Genomic DNA, 18,460 nt, shown 5'->3' with positions numbered 1-18,460 from the left:
GGGAGAGCGCGAACGCAGTCCCCCACTACCACAAATTATGCAGTCGAGTTTCCCGCATTTGGGGAAATCGCAGGGGTCAGCACACCCGGAGTGCAGGGGATGAGCCTCGCCCTGGGAAAACCACCTGCCTGATCATGGTGTCTCCCCTGCCAGGTAAGTATGCCCCCGCCTCCCCGAACACCCGCACCCACCACAGCGCACGCACCCCCAGCACACGGACACCAGCCCCGCGAGCCCACCCCGGGCCCTCCCAAACGCCCCTCCCCGCCCCAACGAGCGCCCACGCCCCGAGCCCGCTCCGCGCCCACGGGGGGCTCAAGAGGCGCCCCGCGTGGCGTGGGCTTGGTCCCGGCATGCGGCACGGCCCCTGATCTGCATGGACACGCCCTCCTGATCTGCATGGACACGCCCCCTCCGGGGTACATGGACACGCCTCCTCCGAGCTGCACGGACACGCCCACCTCGCCTCCAGGCCCCGCCCCTCCCTGCTCCCCGCGGCCCCGCCCCCGTGCCGAGCTCCCCGGGCCCGCCGGAGCCTGGCGCTGGGGCTTGCGGAGCCCAGCCCGGGAGCGGCCCGGCCCCCGTTGCCCCGGGCCGACACCGGCGTGCAGTTGGCTCTGGTTTTGCGCCAAGGAGATAGAGCTCGTCCTTTGAGGACGGGGCAGGATGAGCCAGGCCTTGGAGATGGCTCAAGGACGATTGACCGAGGAACTGCTGAGCGGGAAGCGCGGTCTGTGGACGTTCCTGAGGGACACGTCCCGCTGTTCCCTTGAGTACCTCACAGATCGACACCGCGTGAACAGCGGGCTGAAAACCAAAGGTCCGGAGTATTTGGAGGCGACTGGCTGCGAGCCGGCCCCGCTCCAACAGCAAAAATCGCACCCCGACGCTGGGAGACCCCGTCCCAACGAGGGACCCTGCCTCTCCGAGGATGCGCAGAGCGACTCTGTCGTGTCAGCAGCCTGCTATTAATGGAAGCGAGCGGAGGCCAGGGGATGGTGCGGACACGGAACGGTACCGATAAGGGAGTGTACGACGACTGGCACGGAAAATCCTTACGCGTGCCGGCTCTGGGGGAAAGCCCCTGGTACCTGGGCTTCTGCAGTTCCGAAATAAGCAGCATTGCTGAAGAATGGCTCGAAGAGCGAGGGCACGGGTCCCTAGAGATAGAACAGGTTATTTGCACCTCGCCACCAGGACTGGCTGAGTAGCTCCAAGACGACGTCCAGCAGAGCGAAAAGAGACACGCGCGGTCTGACACCTGCCCGTAAAGATGATGATGAATTACGGTCAGCAACCGCGCGAATATTTGCCTCCTCCTTCACACCAGGGCTGGCAGCCGCGCGGGCGCTGACACAATAGAAAAGTTGGCGTGCTGGACAGTGAAACGGTTCAACGCAACCACCGCCATCCTCTCTCCAGTGGTGGATGATACGGACAGGACAGTCTCCGACATTCGGTGTTGCAGAATCGGGCAGCCACTGACTTTTTGCTGCTGGCCCAAGGTTGCGAGGACTTTGAAGGAACGTGCTCTTTTAATTTGTCAGATCACAGCGAGTCGATCCATAAAAGGTTGGATTGGCTAAAAGAACGTGTGCATGGAATACGAGGGAATGCTAACCCGTTTGATACCTGGTTGAAATCCCTGTTTGGCGAACCTTTCCCCTTGGCTTGTATCCCCCAGGGTTTGAGATTGCTGCTTATTGTACTGCTGATAATCGTTGTCAAAATAGCTTTTAGTTGTATTATGAAAGGGGTAACAAAAATGACGAATGGGGCCTTGCTCGTTGTCCTGGTTTCAGTTAGAACAGAGTGAATTTTCTTCCTTGTAGCTGGTGGAATGCTGTGTTTTGGCTTAGGATGAGAAGAGTGCTGATAGCACCCCACTGTTCTAATTGTTGCAGAGCAGTGCTTACACCAAGCCAAGGAATTTTTCAGCTTCTTGCTCTGTCCTGCCAGCGGGCAGGCTGGGGGTGCAACAGGAGCTGGGAGGGGACAGACCCAGGACAGCTGACCCAAACTGGCCAAAGGGGTATTCCATAGCATCTGACGTCATGCTGAATAATATATAGGGGTGGCTAGCTGGGGTGGGGGGCCGGACTGCTCGGGGATAGGCTGGGCATCGGTCAGCGGGTGGTGAGCAACTGCATTGTGCATCACTTGTTTGTACACATTATTATTAGTAGTAGTACTATTATCATCATTGTAGTATTATTGTTATTGTTGTTATTGTTATTGTTATTTTCCTGTCTTATTAAACTGTCTTTATCTCAACTCACGGGCTTCACTTTCCATTTCTCTCCCCCGTCCCAGAGAGGGAGGGGGGAGGGTGAGCGAACGGCTGCGTGGTGTTTAGCTGCCGGCCGGGTTAAACCACGGCACTTGTACAAAAAGAAAAAGGGGGAATTGTTGAAGAATGGCTCAAAGAGCAAGGGCACGCGTCCCTAGAGGAATTGTACAAGCGAGGCAAAGAAAATACAGAGCTTATAGCCACGGAGTAGGCCGGATGAGAAGCATTCTTGTGAAAATATGCAAGGAGCAGTCTGTCCCTGAGAGAGAGAGAGAAACAGGTGGATCTGAGGCCCGGGAAGGTAAGGGAGTAGCTTATGGGCTGTAACCGCAAGTAGGAGAAACAGTATTTTTTTTGCGACACTTTTAGGCTTAGCCAGTAGGATAGTGGCCAGTAGGCATAATTATAGCTGTGTGCATAAATACACGGGTATCTGCGCAATAAAGTTGAAGCTTGTGTCACCACCCGTATTGAGTCGATCACTTGCTTCCCCGCGCCGAAATCGGAGGGTCTCGCACTCGCAGCAGCATCGCGACCCAGCGCGTGGATCGGCTCACCCCACGCCGGGTGACAAATCCGAACTTTTTGTCGGACAACGGGGACGGGGAAGGCCCTTCCCGGCCGCAGCCTGGCGCGGGAGGAGGAGAGGGGCAAGGCTGAGCTGGGCAGAAGGACCGCATGCCCCAGGACAGTGCCGAGCCGAGCCCGGGATGACGCGGGGCGACGCGGCTTCTGCCGCACCACAGAGGTCAGACGCAGCGTTAACACGGGGCCTGCTTTATTAGGGTCCGTGCTGCCGCCCCTACTGCTGATCCACGTTCTTGACGCGCAGGACGACGGGCACCGAGGTGCAGGGGATCATGCCCAGGTCTGTGATGACCAGATCCACCAGGTCGGGCGGTGTCACGTCGTAGACCAGGTTGAGGAGGCGCAAGGACTTGTTCTCTGACCAGCCGCCCAGCTGGGCCTGCCCCTTGCGGAGCACGATCAGGTCGTCGGGGTCATCTGCGGGGAGAGGAGACGCTGCGGGATCGGCGGCAGGGACCGCGCTGCCGCCCACAGCCCCCCGCATCTGCCCCTCCCGGGCCGGGGTCCCCCTCGTTCAGGGAGAGGAACGAGGGGACGGTTCAGCAAGTCCCGTCCGGGGCGCTAGGACCTGCGCTCGGGGCAGCCGCCCGCGCCGCGCCGCGCCGCGCCGCGCCGCGCCCCGCCCCGCCCCGCCCCGCCCCGCCCCGCCCCGCCCCGCCCCGCCCCGCCCCGCCCCCCGTCACGTGCCGGGGGCCGCACGTGTCCGGGCGGTGCCGCCGGCCCGGTGACGCCATCGCCGCGCGCCGCCCGCCGCCATGTTGCGGGTTCCGGGCCCGGCGCCGCGCGGGGCGGGTGGCGGCGGCGCGGCCCGGGCCGGGGCCATGCGGGAGGCGCTGGCCTGAGGCGCTCCCGGAGCTCGGCGCATGGCGTCCCGCGGGGCCGGGGCCGGGACCGGGGCCGCGGGGCCGGGCGGGGCCGCCCGCGGGCCGCGCTGCCGGGACCGGAGCCGCCGGGGCCGGCCGGGACGGGGAGCGGCGGCCGCCGGGCGGAGCCGGGGCCGCGGCCGGGGCCGCGCGGGTGAGCTCGGGGTCCTCCGGGGGGCGGCGGCGCTGTCCCGCGGCCCGGTGCTGACCCGGCCGTGCCGTTCCGCAGGGGACCCGGCCTTGGAGCCGTCGCCAGGCGGCGGGGAGGGGGCGGCCGCGGCCGAGGCTCGGAGCGACGCCGGCCCCGACGGCCCCGACGGCAGCGGCGAGACCTCGAGGGGCGCGGGGAACGGGCCCGTGGCCGCCGCGCCCAGGAAGCGGGGCCGCAAGTCCAAGGCGGAGCTGCTGGTGCTGCAGCTGTCCCGGGACCTGCCGTGCCCGGCCCCGGAGCCGCTCTGCGTGCAGAAGGCGCTGGACGGCAGCGAGGCCGCCGAGGGCCTGGAGGCCGCCCCCGGCCGGCGCCCCAAGAGGCGGGCAGCCAGAGTGTGAGCGGGGCCGGGGCCGGGCGGGGAACGGGAAGGGGAACGGGAGGGGAGGGGAGGAGGGGGAGGCTCAGGGCTGCGGGCACAGGGCTCCGTGAGGCCCCTCCTCGTCTGAGGCACCTCAGTGCCGCTCCTGAAGCGTTTGTCCTACATCCTGCGACAAACTGGTTCCCTATGGAACAAACGGGCTTCAAACGGGTTTCCCACGGAACCAGCTCCTGCTGTAGGAGAAGGTCCCGGGGCTCAGCAGTGGGGTGTGGACAGCAGCCAGGGCTGCGGCTGAGCACGCGTCGTTTGACAGCAGGGGGCCGCCTGTGGCGGCGCAGAGGTGGTTCCTGGCAGAGCCGGGGGGAGGTTCATCCATGTGGCAGCCACACGCTGCTCCGCGGGGCCTCTGAAGGCCGGTCGGGCAGCGCAGGCACCCCCTGAGCCGCCTGGTCTGCGGGGCAGAGCTGGGAGCTGCAGTGCCCGACCCCTCACCCCGTGCTGAGGGGCGCCCAGCACCTGCTGCGGCAGCGTGTCCCCGCAGGAGCTCCTCTGCTGAGCTCGCAGGAAGCTCTCCGGCTGCCTCACCTTCTGGCTGGCAGCAGGCCAGGCACGACTCTGCATGCTGGATGCCTTCCCAGCTGCTCCCGGAGGGCCTGGGGAGGCTGGGGAGGGCCTGGGTGCTGGCCGTGCCATCTGGGTGGGTGCTGGTGCAGCCTGACTGGGCAGTGCTGGAGCACGCTGTGTGCCCAGACAGCGCTAGAGTGCTGGCCGGGCTGAGTGCAGCTCCCTCTGTTCACTGCTGGGCGATGCCTTCGCTGTTCCAGGGCATTGCTTTACCTCCAGGAGCTGGCGGAGGAGCTGACATCTGCGTACCAGCCCCCAGCTCCCAACGAGGGTGCCCAAGAGCCAGAGCCTGAGCGTGTCCAGAAGAAGCGTCGGAGGAAAAAGGAGGAGGAGACTGACAGCGATGATCCCGCACAAGACACTGACTTTGTGCCCTCAAAGGAGGTGTTGCTGCAGGCCGAGGAGGAGGAAGGCAGCGATGCTGCACTCAGCGAGGTGTCAGAGTCGGAGCTGGAGCCGCATCGGCGGCACAGCACGAGGACGTCATCTGCAGGGGTAAGGGCAAGGTCTTTGCCTTGACTGATTCTTACCTTTGGCGTGCCATAAATGACACGGCGTTTGAGCTGCCGCCTGGTATGTGTCGTGTGTGCACGTACCCCTGCCCACCCACCCTGTCTATTTGAGGCAGGTCAGCCCCAAAGCAAGGTTCTGTCAGGGCTGGCACGGTTCCTGTATGGTGTGAGTCCAGGTGTGAGCTCCTTGGGCTTAACAGCAGGCAAAGGCAGCCGAGAGCCTGGGTGGGGACAGGGAGCTGTGCTCCTGGGGGAGCGTGCGGGGTGCCAGGCTGCTGCTGAAGCTGATGGCAGGTTAAGGCAGGGTCCTGGAGGCTGCCCTGTAGGATTTTGTGCATTTAGCACAGAGCGACACGGTGTTGGGTGACTGCTGCTGTGGAGACTGGGAGAAAGCCCTGCGCCTGTGCGCTGTGTCAGTGCCTTTTGGGCAGGCTCAGCCCCCAGGGGCTCGCGGGAAGGTTTGGGCAGGCTGGGGCGGCCCGGGTGGAGTCCTCTGGCCAGGTCCTGTGCTGAGTCTGCTCTTGTGCCCAGAGATCCAAGCCCCAGTGCCGAGGCCTTGCTCCCAACGGCTTCCCCAACTCCGTCATGGTCCCGGTGGAGAAGTGCTCCAGCATCACCTGCAGCCTGTGAGTGCAGGGCCGGGGGGTGCAGTGCTGGGTGGGGGGCTGGGCTGGCTGCGGCGGGCAGTGGTGTCCGTAGTGGTTGCCATAGGTGCGAGGACGGAGGGCTCCTATCAGGAGCACCAGTGTGCTGCTGGCACCTGCTGGGGACAGAATGGGAACCCTCTCACCTCAGCCTCATCTCGTCCCCACCGCTGTGCAGCCCCTGCCTGGGGCCATGCGTGGGGCTGTGTGGGGTCTGGATGGAGCTGGGGGCCCTCAGCAGGGCAGGGGTGCGCCGTGGCCAGGACACAGCAGGGCACGAGCCCCGCGGTGCTGCTGGGGAGCAGGGTGGTGATGCCCGTTACATCCGCTGCAGGCGGGAGCAGAAGTACTCGCGGTGGGAGTTCCCTGACTGGATCCCTCTGGTGCACAAGTGGACGTGTCTCTCCGAAAGGTACCGTCAGCGGCACAGGGAGGGCAAGGGGCAAGAAGGGACGCGTGGCACAGAAGGGACGCGTGGCAAAGGCGCTGCCTGCACTCAGGCTGCATCTTGGGGTAGTCCTGGCATGGTGGGGAGCGGGCTGGGGTGGAGAGGGGAGGATCGGCCTTAAGGGCTGTGCTCCCGCCTCCCCCTCTTAGGGCCAGGTCCTAGTAGAGCAGATGGCACCTTCTCACGGGCTCTGGGGGACTCGGCTTTGGCCAAGGAGTCCGAGTGCCCCAGGGAGGCCAGCAGCAGCGTGCTGTGCTGTGTGGGGGGTGGGATGGCTGCAGGCGTCCTCTCACACTCCTCTGCTTCCCCAGCGAAGCTGCCCCGTACCTGCCAGTGGAGGAGAAGTCTCCCCTCTTCACTATCCAGCGGGAGGGCATTGAAGACAACGGTGCCTTGTACAGGCTGAACAGGTTGGTGAAGGGGCTGCTCCGGGGTGCTGGGAGGCGTTACGGTGCCCCCCAGTCCCCGGGCTGCACGGCCGCTGCGTGCTCTGGGATCCTGCCGTGTCCAGCCCTGTGTTGGGGCTCTGCGGCAGCTGGATGCTGCCGTGCCTTGTCCCGTGGTGGTGCTGCTCCTGCCCAGCAGCCTGACCTGCCCTCCTGCCGGCAGGTTCAACTCCCTGCAGCCCCACGAGGAGCGCCGGGACGTGTCGTTCTTTGTGGGCGGCCCCGTGTGGGCGATGGAGTGGTGCCCGACCCCGGAGGGCTCGGCGGCCCCCCAGTACGTGTGCCTGTACTGTCACAAGAGCATGGATGAGACGCACAGCGTGGCGGGGCTCCACAGGGGCCCGGCGCTGCTGCAGCTCTGGAGCCTGGGCACGCTGCAGCAGGAGGGGTGAGTCCAGCCTGGGGATGGCCCCCAAAAGGGAAGAGGGGCAGGCGTGGGCCCCTTGAACCCTGGTGGTGGGGCTGGTGGCAGCCTGCTGCTGTTGGCGGTTCCTCCTCTCCCAGAGGCTGAGCCTCGCAGGGCGGTGCTGGCAGCCAGCTTTGCTTCTGCTGTGTGCTGGAGCTGCTGGGCACCAGCTCCGCTGTTTTTCACCGTTCAACCCATGCCTGCAGCTCTGCCGACAAAGCTGGGCTGGCCTACGCTGTTGCTACCGACCACGGCTGCGTCTGGGACATGAAGTTCTGCCCCAGCGGTGCCTGGGAGCCGCCCAGCACCTCCAGGAAGGTGGGTGTGCGGTGGGAGAGGCCGTGCCAGCCCTCGGGCTGCCTTTGGCTTTGTCCTGCCGACTGTGAATTCCTCGTCCCTGCCAAAGCCTTGCCTTGGCCAGGCAGGATAGCGCAGGGGGCCCTCGCCCCTTTGACAACAGCCAACGGGAGGCTGAGGGCCCCTGCGTGTTTCTGCAGCACCCTCAGATGAGCCGGCTGGGCCTCCTGGCTGTGGCCTTCTCGGACGGCAGCGTGGTGCTGTACGCCCTCCCGCACCCCAGCGCCCTGCAGAGCTGCCAGAGAACCCAGGTAAAAGGTAGGAAGAGCTGTGGCACCCTGCCCCTCGTCGCTGCGTGCCGGGGGGGCAGCGCGCGAGCCCGGGGCCTGCCCACCCCCGGCGCAGGGTGTGTGGGGGGTGTGTGTGCCGTGCTGGGGGGCGAGCGGGGCACTGACACCACGGGGAGCCATGCAGGCAGTGGGGCGGTGAGCGGGGTGGGGATGGGGCAGCGCTGCGGGATGGGGCCTGGTGGGAGAGGGGAGGGGAGAGGAGAGGAGGGGGGGCGGCTGCCGTTGTCTGGGGGTCACAGCACGCCCAGGTGCTGCCGACTGGGGGCTGTGGGGGCACTCAGTGGCATCACTGCAGGGCACGGCTGCACCCCTGTGTTCTGAGCCTTCCTGCCTGCCATGGGGGGCGGTGGGGGGAGCACGTCCTGCTGGGGCAGAGCTGCGCCTTCCCACCTGGCCGTTTGTCGTGTGGATCCGGGGCTCTGCGCTCCCGTCTGGCACTGCCTAATGGTGCTTGTAATAGCCTCATCTGCTGGGTGCTGAGCGAGATTGATGACCTGTGCGTGCCGCTCGTGGTCGCTCAGCCGTGGCTGACAGCCCATACGTTCGCTGCTGACAGTGGGAAATGGGCTCCCTGCACCGGCGCGTGCCTGCCAGCCCCCAGCAGCGTGCGGCGCCGCCGCCTGCGCCGTTTGCTGGTGCTGCCTCTCCCAGCCCCCTCCCAGGCCGCTGGTTCCGGACGGTTTGCGCTGGCTGCCGCAGCCCCTGCGTGGGGAGCTTGCAGCAGCAGGCGCGGATCCTTCCCCAGCCTGCACAGCTCCCGTGGACCAGCTGGGTCCTGTCGTGTCGCATCAGCCAGGCTGCGGCAGCACGGACTGTCCTTGCGCCGCGCGGTCGCGTCGGGGTGCTGGTGGGGATTTGCAGCTGCGGGATCGCTGCCAGGCTGCAGTGTGCTGTGGCTCCCGGCTCAGCACGGCTCTGCTGGGCCCCCCACGTGCCTGCCCCAGTGCTTCCACTGCACACCCAGCCCGGGGCTCCTCTCTGCGCTGTGCCCTGGTGTGCTTGCAGTGCCAGAGAAGGCGCATGGCTCTCCTGTATCCGCACGGCACCACCTCTGCCTGTGGCTGCCTTGCTCTGAGATGCAGACGTGCCTGGTTCTCTGCTGCGTGCAGAGGGCAGCCCCCCTCTGGAGGTGGGACTCCTCCTTGCCCAGCACTCGTGTCACTGTCAGGGATGCTCCTGCGGGCAGAACCAGCACCGGGGGTCCTGCGGGCATCTTGTTGTGCACGCACATCGTCTGGGTGCATGAGTGGGCAGGGCAGGGATGGGAGCCCCGGCCAGGGACCTGGGAGCACCAGGCCAGATTTGAGGCTGCGAGCAGCTCCTGCAGCCGGTGGCTGTCCTGACCTTCCTCTGCTCTCTTCTAGATGGGTCCCTCCCCAAGCACGTTATCTGCAAGGTCAGTGTCTGCTGCTGCTGTGCTCCCCTGTTGGGGCTGACACCCAGCGAGCCTCCTGCCTGGGGCTGGTGGGGAGCTGGGGAGGGCATCAGGAAGCCTGCGGAGCTCGCTGGCCCCAGCGTGTTTGGGGCAGCAGCCTTAGAGCTGTGCTCCCAAACCTGCGTGGCCCTGGCTCTTGGGACAGGTGGTGACAGCACAGGGCTGTGGCTTACGCTTGTCTTTTTGCATCCAGGTGCAGTGTACCACCACGCTCCAGGTGGGCTCTATCCAGGCAGGGAGCCCATCAGAAAGTGGCCAATGCTTCAGCCTCTCCTGGATGCCGTCTAAGCCCCACCACCACCTTGCGGCTGGTTTTTATGATGGTGAGTTCCCCTCTTGCTCAGGGTAGGCTGTGTCCCGTGGCAGAGCCTTCAAGGCGCAGCTCTTGCCCTGCAGCAGGCAGTCACACCGCAAGCTTCGTGCTCCTGCTCCGCACTGCCTCAGGTCCCCCAGTGTGGTGCTGTGCATCCTCTGCCCTGTGCCCAGTCGCTCCCCTGTGCTGGGGCAGAAGCGGGGCAGCTGTCCTGTGTGCGCCCTGCAGGCACCGTGGCCATCTGGAACCTGCTCACCAAGTCCCTGCTGCAGCGTGTGTGCCAGCCCGACGGCTCCCTCAAGCTCTACCCTTTCCAGAGCTTCCTAGCCCACGACCATGCTGTGCGGAGCATCGAGTGGTGCAAAGCCAACAGGTGAGGGCTGGGAAGCTGGTGCTGGGAGCGAGTGCTTCCTGACGGAGCAGGCTCTCTCCTGCCAACGAGGCTGCTGTGCCAAGATGGGTTCCAGCAGACTCAGCGCTGGTGGCACTTGGCCCTCCAAGGCACCGAGGCTGGACTGGGGTTCCTGGGGTGAGGGGTGGCTGCACTGCTCCTGTGGGAGCTGTGCTGCAGGAGCGGGGACAAGGCAGAGCTCTGCTCTGGGGTCTCAGTGCTGCCTTTCTCCTGGTTCTCAGCAACTTCCTGGTCACGGCAGGGAATGACAGGAAGATCAAGTTCTGGGACCTGCGGCGGCTCTACGAGCCCATCAACAGCATCAAGCGGTTCCTCAGCACCGAGGTGGCCTGGCTGCTGCCCTACAACGGGGTTACCGTGGCCCAGGACAACTGCTATGCCTCGTGAGTGCTGGGGCCATCACGGTGCCTGCTCTGCAGCTGGGATCTGCTCTCACCTCTGTCTGTCCCCAGCGCGAGGTCCCCTCTGGTCCCTCCCTGCCTGGGAATGTGAGGGCGAGCTCTGCTCACGGAGCATTGCATCGCAGCCGTGGTGGTGGTGCAGCTGAGGGCATCTGTCTCTGGGCACAAGCCAGGCTAGCAAGGGGGGGACAATGCCCTTGGGCAGGGCTGGGAATAGCTCCCAGCCCTGGGGATGTGGCTTGCACCTGGGCTGCGGGGCTCCCGCTCCTTCGGGGTGGCAGCTCAGAGCTGTCCCCTCATCCCTTCCTTTCTGTTGCAGTTACGGTCTCTGTGGGATCCACTACATTGACGCCGGGTACCTGGGCTTCAAGGCTTATTTTGTGGCCCCTCGCAAGGGGACTGTGTGGGTAAGAGGCAGCAGAGCCGTGTGGGGGTCAGGGGCCTGCCGCAGGCCCTGTGCCCTAGCCCCGTCTCCTCCTGCAGAGCATTTCTGGCTCGGACTGGCTGAACACGGTGGCTGCTGGAGACATCACCGGCGAGCTGGTGGCTGCGGTGCTGCCCGACCTGGCCATCAATCCCCTCAACGTCAAGCGCTCGTCGGACCGCAGATTTGTAAGCGGCCGTTGCCTGTGTGTGCACCGAGCTGGGCTGGGCGGTGTGCTGGGCTGCTGGGTGGGTGCTGACACCCGGCCCTTGCCAGGGGTCCTACGTCTGGGCACAGGCACCAGGACATTTGGGGAAGGGCTTGTGCATGGGGAAGGCCTTCCCCTCTCTGTCCCCTCTCTGTCCCCTGTCCTTGTGGCAAGGTCCCTGCAGCCCCGGTGCTGTCCCTGGTGCTGCGGCCACCTGAGGGGCACGGACAGACCCGCTGCCCTGCCCTCAGCTGCATCTCCCCCACAGCCAGTCTACAAAGCTGATCTGCTGCCCTGCGGCCCCACAGGACCAGAGAATGGTGAGCAGGCACTGCCGAAGACCAGGCTCTACAGCGAGATGGTGGCCAAGGCCTACATTCGGTTTCGGGACACGGACCTGGTACGAGGGCAGAGGATGGAGTGCTCCCGACCAGGAGCAGGACTGGTGGTGGCCTCGGGGCATGGGGCAGGGGGAGAGCCCGGTCAACTGGGCTGTGGCTGGGTGTGTGGGGACAGCAGTGCATGGGGAAGTGGCACAGACTGCGCGGCAGCCCTTCACCCAGCACAGCCTGACTTCAGCAGCCCCCCCAGAGAGCAAGGGGATGCTCTGCTCTGTGCCCAGGGAGCCCGGGCCTCACAGCAGGGTCTGCCTGGCTGGGCAGCCCCAGCAGTGAGCCCTGTGCCTGGTCCTGAGCAGGGCTGAGGACACGAGCCCAGGGCAGGATGAAGCTCTGGGTGTGCTGGGTACAAGGCAGCAATTTGGGTCCCTCAGCACTGGGAAGGAGCCTGGGGCTTGCAGCCTGCCTGGGCCCGTACTTGCCGTGCCAGGCTGTCCTTGGAGCCCTTTGTGAGGGGTCTCAGGAAAAGGCTGCACGCCCAGGGCCCCAGGGATGGGGAACATCCAAGCTGCCAGCCCTGGGGCAGGGCATGGCTGAGGGGGACCTCCCTGCTCCAGTCACTCCCCGGGGGGGTGGTTTGTGCTGCCCTTTGTGGCAGGCTCAGTCCCCTGGCCAAGCCCTGCCTGCCACTCCTGTGCGTGCAGCTCCTCGTGCTGTGCTGCCCCTCACCGTGCTGCCCTTTCACAGCGCAGCTTCAAGAACTTCTCGAGCCGGGAGCCCATGCGCAGGATGCACTCGCAGGAGGTGAAGGCAGAGCTGAGCCTCGACCGCCTGCAGCTGGAGTCCCTGCACAAGGTGAGGTGGCTGCTCCGAGCCATCAGCACTCCCAGGAGAGCAGAGGCTGCCACGTGCTGCCCCTGGGGGCCGGGGTCCTGGTGCCTCGGCCCCGTCCCTCCTGACCCCCTTCTCCTCCCGCAGGTGCGCTTCAGCCCCAACCTGGACTCGCAGGGCTGGCTGCTGTCCGGCGGGCAGGCTGGCATCGTGCGGGCGCACTGCGTGGCGGGGCTGGCGTGTGGCACAGACCAGCAGCTGCTGCCGCAGTGCCGTGCCCGCTTCAGCTCGCTGTACGGGGCTGAGCCCTGCAGCCCCGGCCCCGCCGCAGCCTCCCCCCTGCCAGCCGAGTAGCGGGGGGCCCCTCGCTGCCACTGCCTGCGTTCGCCCACAGCAGCAGCTCCGGCGTCTGCGCTGCTGGGTGCCAGGGGCTGCGTGCCCCTCTTGGTGCTTCTTACCCGGGGCCTGCCCTGGGGAGGGATGGTTGCTCCTGGCTGTCACCCAGGATGCTCAGGACGCTCGTCCTCGTGCTCTGGGCCCAGATGGGTCCTTTCTGCGCTCTTTGGTTTGAGCTGGTGCGGGGAGGGCAGTGGGACTGGGGTCGTGTCTATGGCTTGAGCTGCGGGTCTCAGGGTCTGATGCAGGGGAAGAGCTACGGAGACGCATGTGGGGCTGTGCTTGCGCTCGCCTGCCCCCCTCCCGTTGCTGGCAGACCCCACAGTGCGGGTCCTGGTGGGGGGGACCGGGCTGGCCTTGCCCTGCGTGGGGCAGATGTGGCTTGCAGCAGCGCCGGGAGCTCTGGAATCGCTCACATTGAGCCTGTGTTCTCAGCGGTGCAGTAAATGTGGTTTGTTTTGTACGGGGTGCTGGTGGTGCTAGCGTGGGGGGAGGCCTGGGGCGCGGCGCTGTCAGAGCCCTCCCCGCTCCCCTCTGTGCGGATGCCTTGGCTGCTCTGACACATTTATTGGTGGCCACGAGCTGTGCAGCCACCCGCTGGAGTCCTTGCACAATGAGACACAGACACGCCACAGGTGCACCAGACAGACTCACAAAGGTGGGAATGGGTCAGGCCAAGGCACGGCAGCACCCAGCCCCCGCCTGGGCCTCACAGCTGGGAGCAAAACCAGGGCACCCAGAGCTCGGGGCGAGCTCCATCCCAGTGTGGATGCAGCGGGGAGGGAGGGGACAGGCAGAGCCCCCAGCACAGCAGCAAGCACTGGGCACTGGGCCTGGGGCAGTGCTCCTGACTGGTGCATGGTCCCCGTGCCCAGGGCTGTGCCGGGTTTGGCCCCTGGCGTTGCAGAGCAGCACTGGAGGCTCCCAGGGGCACCGCAGCGCTGTGCTGCAAGGGCCGGGTGCTGTGCCCCACGCTGAGCAGGGCTGGGGCCCGTGGGGTCTATGGAGGTGGACACGGGGCAGCACCAGGGCAGGACTCCAGGCACTGCACCCGCCCTACGGTGCCCCCATCCCACAGTGGGCAAAGGGCTCAGGCCCGGGGGTCCTGGCAGTGCGGGCAGCCCAACGCCTCCTCCTGGTACCGCTCCACCTGCACCGTACACGACACGAAGCCGAATTTGCTCTGCAGCTGGCTGGTGGCGTCCCGCAGCACCGTCTCGGGGTTGGCGCTGGCGTCTGGAGGTGGCAGGGACCCACGATCAGCCCCACGGCCCCCAGCCCAGCCCCTGGGGCTGCGCGAGCCAGCGCAGGGCACTCACCCACGGCCACGTGCACAGACACCACGGGGTGGCTCAGCGTCAGCGCCCAGATGTGCAGGTCATGGGTGCCCCTCACCCCGCTCACTGCCAGCAGCACCTCCTTCACTGCGTCGAACTTGATGCCCCGTGGTGCCCCTGCCAGCGGGGCCAGTCAGGGAGGGGCCGGCCCCAGCCCTATTCCCCAGCTGGGGTCAGGGGTCCTGGGGCCTGGGGGGCAGCTGGGAGTGGGGACACCCCCAGTCTGGGACCAGGCTGCGGCACAGTGCCTCTGGGGTGAGGCAGCTGCTCCCCATGTGACAGAGAAAGGTCTGGGGGGGCTCAGAGGGGCCAGGAATGCTGGGGGTGGGCTGGGTAGGGAGCAGAGGTCGCTGTGGGGTGGGCTGCTCTGTGCTCCCCGAGCAGCCCCTGCAGCCCCTTCCCTGTCCCCCCCTCACCTTCCATGAGCACTCTGAAGACGTCTCTGAGGATAGTGAGGGTGGAGCCAAGGACGAAGACCGAGAAGAAGAGGGTACTGATGGGGTCTGCGATCTTGCACTGGGGCTGCAAAGAGCAGGGGCTGCGTGAGGCTGCGGGCAGGAAGCGCCAGCAAGCTGGGCTGGGACCCCCGGGGACCCAGTGCCCCCCAGTGCCCGGTGGAGGACGGGAGCCCAGCCCACGCGGGGACCACGCACCTTGAAGTAGATGATGGTGGCGGCCACCAGGACACCAATGCTCTGCAGCAGGTCACCCACCACGTGGACGAAGGCTGCACGGACGCTGGTGCTGCCAGGCAGGGGGGCATGGCCGGGCAGGCAGCCCCCCGCGCTCTCCAGCTGCTCGTAGCCCCCCGCGCCGTGGCCGTGGATGGCGGGGGCCTGGTGCAGGATGTATGCCATGCTGCGGGGAGCAGAGCGGGCTCAGGGCTGGGCAGGGAGCGAGGCCCCGCTGACCCGACCGGGGTGGGGGAGAGAGCACAGCCAGGGCTCAGCAGGGACAGCACAGCCACCGTGCGGGGGTTCAGGGCAGGATGGGGATTTGGGAGATCTGGGACTGGGGCACGAGGGCAGGGCTGAGGGGAAATGCTGCTGGGGGGGGCAGGGGATGTATGTGGGGCGGGGAGTGGGGAGTGGGGTCAGGGAGTAGGAGGAGGCAGCGCTGGGGGGAGGAAGGATGGGGGCTGGGGCTGGGGGCTGGGGCTGGGGGCTTGGGCCACCAGGTGCACGCATGGGGCAGGGGAGGTAGGGATGAGGGTGCGTGGGACATACACCAGGTTGACACCCACGGCGCTGGCAGACGTGGCCAGCATGGCTCGTGCCTCGATCTCGTAGTCGTTGCTGATGATGCGTGCAGCCGCCAGGTAGACGAGGGCCCCGGTGACAACCCAGATGGAGAGGACAGAGGCCAGCGCACCCAGCGTCTCTGCGGGGTGGGGGCCATCAGTGCCTGCCCCAGCCACGGGGCTCCCCCGGTGCTGAGCCCCCCGCCTCACCTGAGCGGTGCCAGCCAAAACTCATGGTCTTGGTGGGCGGGCGGGCAGAGACCCAAAGCGAGAAGAGGCTCACGGACATGCTGCCCACGTCCGTCAGCAGGTGGGCTGCGTCCGTCATGATGGCCAGGCTGTGCGCCAGGTACCCGCCTGCAGGATGGCACAGCTGGTGGCTGGGGCCCAGGGGGTGTCCTGGCCCCATCCCGTCCCTGTCGCCCCATTACCTATCACCTCTCCAACCATGAAGACGCAGCACACGGTGCAGGCGATGCTCAGCTGCCGCCGGGCCTGGAGCCTCTCCGGGCCGGGGTCGGGGCCGGGGGGGGCCGGGCTGCAGGGGCACTGCGGGGCCCCCCCCGGCTGCGGGGCCGCGTCCTGCCCGCCCTCCCCGGGGCGCAGCGGTGCCGGGGCGTCCCGGGAGCCTGCGAACAGCCTGGGGGGGAAGGGGGTCAGAGCCGTGCCAGGGAGGGGGCTCCCGGCGCCCCCGTCCCCTGCGGGGCACGCGTCCCTCCGGTGCCCGGTCTCGGGGCCGGCCCCGCCGCAGCCGGTAGCGAAGCCGGCGGAGGCGGCCCCCGGGGGCTGCGCCCTCGCCCCGGGGCTCCGTGCACGAACGCGCCGAGAAACCGGGACGAAGGACGGGGGCTCCGGGAGGGCACGGGGCACTCGAGCGCCTCGGCGGAGGGCGGCGCGGGGCTGCCGGCGGGGCCGGGTGGTGCCCGGGGGCCGGTCCGCCCCCGCCCCGTCCCCGCACGGCCGGGGCTGCCCGCGTCGGGCCGGGGGAAGGCTGGACGGGGGCGGCGGGGGACGGCGGTTCCATCCCGGGGCCGGGGCCGGGGGGCTCGAGGTGTCGCTGCCGGTGCAGGGCCGTGACGGACGGGCGGGCGTCGGTGCGGGGCGGGGGGTGCACGGGGTGCCGGGGACAGGGCTCAAAGCGCTGATGCGCGGGGCACCCGTGAGGGCAGAGGGGGGACGGGGCGCGGGTGCCGGTACGGGGGACGATGGACGGACGAGCATCGGTGCGGGGGTGGCAGCCGGGCGCCGGTGTCGGCTGGACACCCGCGGGGATGGCGCACAGGTGTGGGGGGATGGTTCCGGTTGGAAGGAGGCGACGGTACCGGGGAGGGGACGCGTGCAGGTCTGAGGGGCTGAGGATGCCGCCGCGGGCTGGGCGGCGATGCCGGTGCTGGCTGGGGGCCGGCCGGGGGCTGCGGAGGTGCCGGTGACAGCCGGATGGATGAGGGCGCGGGGGCGGGGGGCGCCGGACGGGCCGGGGGCTTGCGGATCCCGGGAGCGCGGGGGGTGGCAACGTCGGGGGAGCCGGGGTCGGGGGCTACGGTGCCGGGGAAGCCGGGGGCTCGGGGGGCCGGGGGTGATGGAGACGCGGGGGATGACGGAGGTGCCCGGGGTGAGGGGGGAGCGGGTGTCGGGGGATCGAGGGCTGCGGATGCGGAGGGTGATGCGGGGGGGGTGCGGGGGCGATGGAGCCGGGGGTGCCGGGGGTGCCGGGGGCACTGGGAGGTGGCGCTAGCGGGGGGCGGAGGGGGCGGCTGTGCCGGGGGTGCCGGGGGCACCGGTCGTGCCGGTGCCGGCGGCATTGCGGGTTGGGGTACCGGGGGTGCCGGAGGCGTCGGCAGCGGCGGGGGCGCCGGTGATGGGGGCGCCGGTGATGGGGGCGCCGGTGATGGGGACACCGGTGATGGGGGTGCCGGTGCCGGGGGTGATGGGGTGGCGGGGGTGATGGAGGTGCCGGTGCCGGGGTGCCGGCGGTACCTCTTGAGGCGCAGGCTGCCGTCGGCGCGGCCGCCTCGCGGTCTGACCAGGCGGGCGCTCTCGCTGCCGGACGGGGCCGGGGGCTCCATGGCGGGGCGCGGGCAGCACCGCGGGCAGCGCACCGGGACAGCACAGGCCCCGCCCCCCGACGAGGCCCCGCCCCCCGACGAGGCCCCGCCCCCCGACGAGGCCCCGCCCCCCGAGCGCGGCAGGGCAGAATGGAGCCGCCGGCAGGCCCCGCCCCCCGCCCCGCCCCCGCCCCGCCCCTCCCTCGGCGCGCGCCGAGCCGCCGGGGGGGCCCCGCGCTCGCTCCCGACCCGGAGCCGCGGAGCTGGGGACGGGCACGGGGCCACAGGGCTCGCGTCGGGAGCGGCTGCTGGTGGGAGCCGTGTGCTCGGAGGTTCCCTCGGCACGGGGGCCGCCAGCCGGCCGTGAACGCGCGCTCCCCTTGGAGTTACCAAAGTCTCGGGACGCCCGGGGCACCGGGAGCTGCGGGGGGAGAGCGCCCGCCCCGCTCCTCCCGCACAAACGCCGCCGGGCGGCAGGGACCGGGACACCGGCGGGGGCGGCGGGGAGCCCCGGCCCTGCCTCCGCCCGCACCCGGCACCCCCGCGCCGCCCGGGGCTCGTCACCGGCAGCGCGGCACCGGCTGCCCGTGGGAGCGCGGGGAGCGCTGGTTCACTCGTACGGGGGCTGCTCGGGAACGGGGCTGGGGTGCGGGGAGCGCTCTGCACGGGGGGGCTGCGAGGGGTGTGGGAGCCGGTCCTGTACGGGGGCTGCTTTTGTACGGGGGCTGTTTGGGCGCGGGGGGTGTAAGCCTCATCTCCATCCCTGGGAAAGGGAAGAAGCAGCTGATCCTGGGAGTTATTTCCAGGCAAGTAAAGGAGTAACTGATTGCCAGGAGCAGTCAGCATGGGTTCATCAAGGGGAAGTCACGCCTGGCCAACCTGGCGAGCTTCTATGGCAAAACAACCAGTGTGATGGGTAGGGGAGGGAGCAGCAGGTGCTGTCCTCCTGGGTTTTGGTAAGGCCTTTGCTGCCATCTCCCATGAGATTCTCATAGAGAAGCTGTGAACGTATGGGCTGCATGTGCAGACGGTGAGGTGGGGTGAAAATTGCCTGAACAGCCTGAGCCAGAAGGTGGTGATCA

The 18,460-nt window shown here is 68.0% G+C and overlaps 1 protein-coding gene across 3 annotated transcripts; it reads left to right on the top strand.

The window, feature by feature from the left end:
- Positions 1–3,639: 3,639 nt before the first annotated feature.
- Positions 3,640–13,219, top strand: GTF3C2 (general transcription factor IIIC subunit 2). 3 transcript variants are annotated; one of them, XM_084516045.1, is made up of 18 exons: positions 3,641–3,895; positions 3,971–4,286; positions 5,096–5,390; positions 5,939–6,033; positions 6,386–6,463; positions 6,811–6,909; positions 7,109–7,333; positions 7,558–7,669; positions 7,849–7,966; positions 9,363–9,394; positions 9,627–9,756; positions 9,975–10,119; positions 10,380–10,541; positions 10,879–10,966; positions 11,043–11,171; positions 11,460–11,591; positions 12,277–12,384; positions 12,508–13,219. In XM_084516045.1, exons 1-18 carry the CDS (start codon positions 3,742–3,744, stop codon positions 12,712–12,714), a joined length of 2,625 nt encoding a protein of 874 aa, XP_084372171.1. In that variant the 5' UTR covers positions 3,641–3,741; the 3' UTR covers positions 12,715–13,219. The 3 variants fall into 3 exon arrangements, with proteins under 3 accessions (XP_084372172.1, XP_084372171.1, XP_084372170.1); XM_084516046.1 differs by having other exon boundaries at positions 3,640–4,286; positions 11,500–11,591; XM_084516044.1 differs by having other exon boundaries at positions 3,641–4,286.
- Positions 13,220–18,460: the final 5,241 nt, after the last annotated feature.

Source organism: Aythya ferina, assembly GCF_964211825.1.
Source record: "Aythya ferina genome assembly, chromosome: 3".
Classification (NCBI taxonomy): Eukaryota; Metazoa; Chordata; class Aves; order Anseriformes; family Anatidae; genus Aythya; species Aythya ferina.
Note: the sequence above shows the minus strand (reverse complement) of the source record. Positions and strands in the feature narration are given on the sequence as shown.

What these genes read in the sequence shown, in the direction of transcription:
- GTF3C2 (XM_084516044.1), top strand. Translation starts at nt 3,742, where the DNA reads ATGGCGTCCCGCGGGGCCGGGGCCGGGACCGGGGCCGCGGGGCCGGGC. An exon ending in AAGAGGCGGGCAGCCAGAGT is followed by an intron (nt 4,287 to 5,095) that starts GTGAGCGGGGCC and finishes TCGCTGTTCCAG; the next exon opens with GGCATTGCTTTACCTCCAGG. An exon ending in TCCAGCATCACCTGCAGCCT is followed by an intron (nt 6,034 to 6,385) that starts GTGAGTGCAGGG and finishes CATCCGCTGCAG; the next exon opens with GCGGGAGCAGAAGTACTCGC.